General features: G+C 37.1%; 1 protein-coding gene across 1 annotated transcript in view; it reads left to right on the forward strand.

Annotated features, from left to right (window-relative positions):
- The window catches only part of YLPM1 (YLP motif containing 1), a gene marked incomplete at its 5' end in the record, with an annotated part of 59,798 nt that overhangs the window by 27,698 nt on the left and 27,771 nt on the right, over nt 1-4,329 (forward strand). Inside the window, 2 exons of the mRNA XM_015599581.1 lie at nt 1-1,007; nt 3,914-4,034. Coding sequence (XP_015455067.1) covers nt 1-1,007; nt 3,914-4,034 — 1,128 coding nt within the window. The remainder of the gene's footprint in view (nt 1,008-3,913; nt 4,035-4,329) is intronic.

Raw genomic sequence — 4,329 nt, forward strand, 5'->3', positions numbered from 1 at the left:
GAAAGAGTACCACCCCGAAGAGCTGGGAGCAGGGAGAGGGGACCACCTCGAGGGCCTGGAAGCCGGGAAAGAGGACTGGGAAGACCAGATTTTGGTCGTGACAGAGGCCCATTTAGACCAGAACCAGGAGATAGTGGGGAAAAAATGTATCCATACCACCGAGATGAGCCTTCTAGGGCTCCATGGAACCATGGAGAAGAGAGAGGGCATGAAGAGTTCCCCTTAGATGGCAGAAATGCTCCAATGGAAAGAGAAAGACTTGATGATTGGGATAGAGAGAGATACTGGAGAGAATGTGAACATGACTATCAAGATGATACACTAGATCCATATAACAGGGAGGACAGGTTCTCAGCGCCACCATCTCGATCTCATGATGGAGATAGACGAGGCCCTTGGTGGGATGATTGGGAGAGAGATCAGGATATGGATGAGGACTACAACAGGGAAATGGACAGGGACTTGGACAGGGATGTGGATCGGATTGGAAGACCCATGGATATGTATGATAGAAATTTGGATAATGAGTGGGACAGAGATTATGGGAGACCACTGGATGAACAAGAATCACAGTTCCATGAACGGGATATTCCATCTCTTCCACCTTTACCACCCCTCCCACCTCTTCCACCTTTGGATAGATATCGGGATGATAGATGGAGAGAAGAAAGAAATCGAGACCATGGGTATGATCGAGATTTCCGTGATAGGGGTGAGTTGAGGATCCGAGAGTATCCAGAAAGAGGAGATACGTGGCGGGAAAAGCGAGATTATATTCCCGACAGAATGGACTGGGAAAGAGAACGGTTGTCAGACAGATGGTACCCATCTGATGTGGATAGACATTCCCCCATTGCGGAACATATGCCCTCCTCACATCATTCTTCTGAAATGATGGGGTCGGATGCAAATTTAGACTCAGACCAAGGCCTTGGAGGGGTAATGGTTCTCAGTCAGAGGCAGCACGAAATCATTTTGAAAGCTGCACAAGAACTGAAAATGCTTCGGTAAGTTGACTACTTAAGATCATTTCTTTTAGTCAAAACCACGTTCAGACTGCTCTTTTTAAAGTGATGTGATATATTTGAATGGAATAATTTTAATTCAAGTTCTTATCACATAATTTTAACTTATATTTCTGATCATTCAGTGCTGTTTTGAGGTTAGGATGGATATTTAGGAACTGTTAATTATAAACTTTTGTCCTGAAATGTGAAAATTTGATAGGCATTCTTGGCTTTTATAGATGTGTTGCTGACATGCTATGCCTGTGCATATTTCAAGTGTCAAACTTCAACTCTCAAATTTGGTACTCTGGATTTCAGATCTCATATTTAACATTTTTCTTTTTTTTTCCCCAGGAGGCAGTTTGTTCTTTGGTATTAGATGTAATAAACTTCATATTCACTAATCTTTGAAATAACTTTAAAAGTGCTATAAGGACTTACTTATATTTTTCTCTGTTGAAGCTAAAAATGGTTTACCTGGAAACATCCTCAGATTTGTCTAATCAGTGATACTTTTCTTTTGGGGATGTTTTATCTTTCATAACTACAAGCAGATATCTCTACTTGAGGATATTTACTTGTTTCTACATAATCAAGTATTTTCTTTGTGAGATGGAGAATAGAATTTGGATTTCTGGACTTACAATCAACTTACTAATGTATAGGTATCTATATAATGCTTCTCATGTAGTAGCAATAATAACAAAAGGTAACATTTATTGAATGCTTACTGTGTGCCAAGAACTGTACTAAATACTTTGTGTGTATTAATTCATTTCATCCTTAAACCAACTATATCCTGAGATAAAAATTTAGGAGTCATTGACAGATTGTAAGCTTTTTGAGCAATTTCTTAGAAATTAGCAGTGTTTTGAGAAAATAATTAATGGTTAGGTTTTGACATATTTTAATGTATTATATTTCTTTCATTATTCAATTCTGGTCTATATTTATGGATTATTCTAATTTATGTTACAATGAAAGCTTCATGACTAGAAAGGTATGATGAGGAAAATTACCTGTAGGAAAAGATGAAAGATCAGGTACCTCAGGCAGCAAACAGATTTCTGTGGTCTGTGGAAGATAAGCTCTATGAGGTTTGACTTTTCCAGATCACTGATGAAGAAGGTGTAGAAAGCATACCCTAGAGTATTTAACTACTATGCAATTTATGTTTAAATTATAGACACCTTTAATTTACTACTCCTGTGTGCTGGGCACTATGCTAATAACTTAGCAGATATTATCTCAATCCTCCTATCTCAAATTCTTATATCTCAAAGGCCTATAAAGATAAGTTGTATTATCCTCACTTCACAAATGATACTAAGACTAAGAGAGGTTAAGTCCACTTGGCTAATAAGTGGCAGACTCAGAATTCAAACCCAGTTTGTCCAACTCTAAAATCTATTTTGTTTTTGGAGAAGACCAAACTGATTGGTGTTGATAAGCTGCCAAGGTTTCTTTCCTTTTCTTTTTAAAATTTCCTTTCCATCCATTATCGCTTTGCATAGAAATGCTCAATAAAAGGTGCTTCTTCATTATCCTATTTTAAAAAGCTCTTTCTTAGGCAACATAAACATAATTAAAATATATGAAGCGATAGATAAGAGTGGTCATAGTTGAATATAAATAAGGTATGTTGTGTTGGTATTAAGGCATGATTTACACAAGGCAGAAAATAATATGTATTTTTATATGCTTTTCCCTTATTTTGTGTCCATTTGGGTCACTACACTTTACAAAGTGTAGAGAGAAAATTGTTAAAGGTTTGAAGAGATTGTAGTAGATGTTACATGTATTTAAGGTGCACATCTTAAGGAAAAGTAAAAGGAATTTATTTGACCAGAGATTTAAAGAAAAACTTGAAGAGTTAAGTAATTACTCTTTAGGAATATGAAGTGTTATTTTTAAAGGTATAGACCAACAGTTGTTCTTACCATATACAGCAGGAGTCATAAACTAAAATGCCCATAAGAAGCAGACAGGTAATAAAAATGAGTAAAAGTGGGCCAGTATAACTCTACTGAGTGTGGTGAGAATTGTGGCCAACTGCTTCATCTAAAATGGGCAGCCATTATTCTACTCTGCTGATTGTTGGCATGTGGGAATGTAGGCCATTGTTACCAAATCTCTTTAAAATTTGCATTTCTATATGAAATACTTTGCTTTGTACATAATGGCAGCTAATTCAGATTTTGTAAATTGATGTGAAAGCCAAATTAAAAAACACTTTCTAGGCCATCTTTGGCCCATTGGCCACCATTTTGCAACCTCTAGTCTAAAGAGTATTGAATAAAAAAAAAAGTAACAAGAGACCTTTTGGTTGGATAAAAGAAAAACATGACAAGTAGATGAGATATTAGAATAGACTAATGAGGCAGGTTGTAGAGCCTGTCTTGTAGATCAGTTTATAATTATAGGTCATAGATGACTTATCAGCCAGCTACATAAAGGCAAGAGAGTGTTACCTTTATATTTTCTTTGTTGACTTATATTTTCCTCTGTTGAAGCTAAGAATGGTTTACCTGAAAGCATCCTCAGATTGGAGCTGCTTTGTGAGCACTGTAGAGCAGTGGTCTCCAACCTTTTTGGCCAGGGACTATGAGAATCTAATGCCTGATGATCTGAGGTGGAGCTGAGGCAGTGATGCTAGCGCTGGGGAGCAGCTGCAAATACAAATGAAGCTTCGTTTACTGGCCTGCTGCTCACCTCCTGCTGTGTGGCCTAGTTCCTGATAGGCCACAGACCAGTACTGGTCCACAGCCCAGGGATTAGGGACCCCTATTGTAGACAGTTTTGAAACAAGATTTTTAGGTCTCTTTTTTTGGATTCTATATTAATTGTAGTCATCTAGGAATGGAATAGACACACCTTACGTACAATGGCAATTTTGTTTGTTACAGGGAACAGAAAGAACAGCTTCAGAAGATGAAAGACTTTGGGTCTGAGCCACAGATGCCTGATCACCTCCCACCCCAAGATTCAAGATTGCAAAATACATCTTCAAGACCTGGAATGTATCCGGTATGGAAAATGTGTGCTCAGAAAATGAAATGATTTCTGCTTTGTATATTATTTGTTTGTTCTTTGATCTTATTGTATTACAATAAGTATAAATTTCCTCTACAAAATATATACATTTTGGAAAAATAGAAAGCTAATAGTAATTGACTTTTGAAAATCTTGCTAAATATGGTCAAAAGTGTGATAGAAATGCTTTTTCCCCCAGGTTTTGATAAGTACACCAAGCACCCCTGAACTATATGGCTTCATGTTCACAAAATTGTAGAATTTTTCTAATAATCCTTTTTGTTCAGAT

This window comes from Pteropus alecto, unplaced genomic scaffold (genome assembly GCF_000325575.1).
Source record: "Pteropus alecto unplaced genomic scaffold, ASM32557v1 scaffold8, whole genome shotgun sequence".
NCBI classification, from domain to species: domain Eukaryota; kingdom Metazoa; phylum Chordata; class Mammalia; order Chiroptera; family Pteropodidae; genus Pteropus; species Pteropus alecto.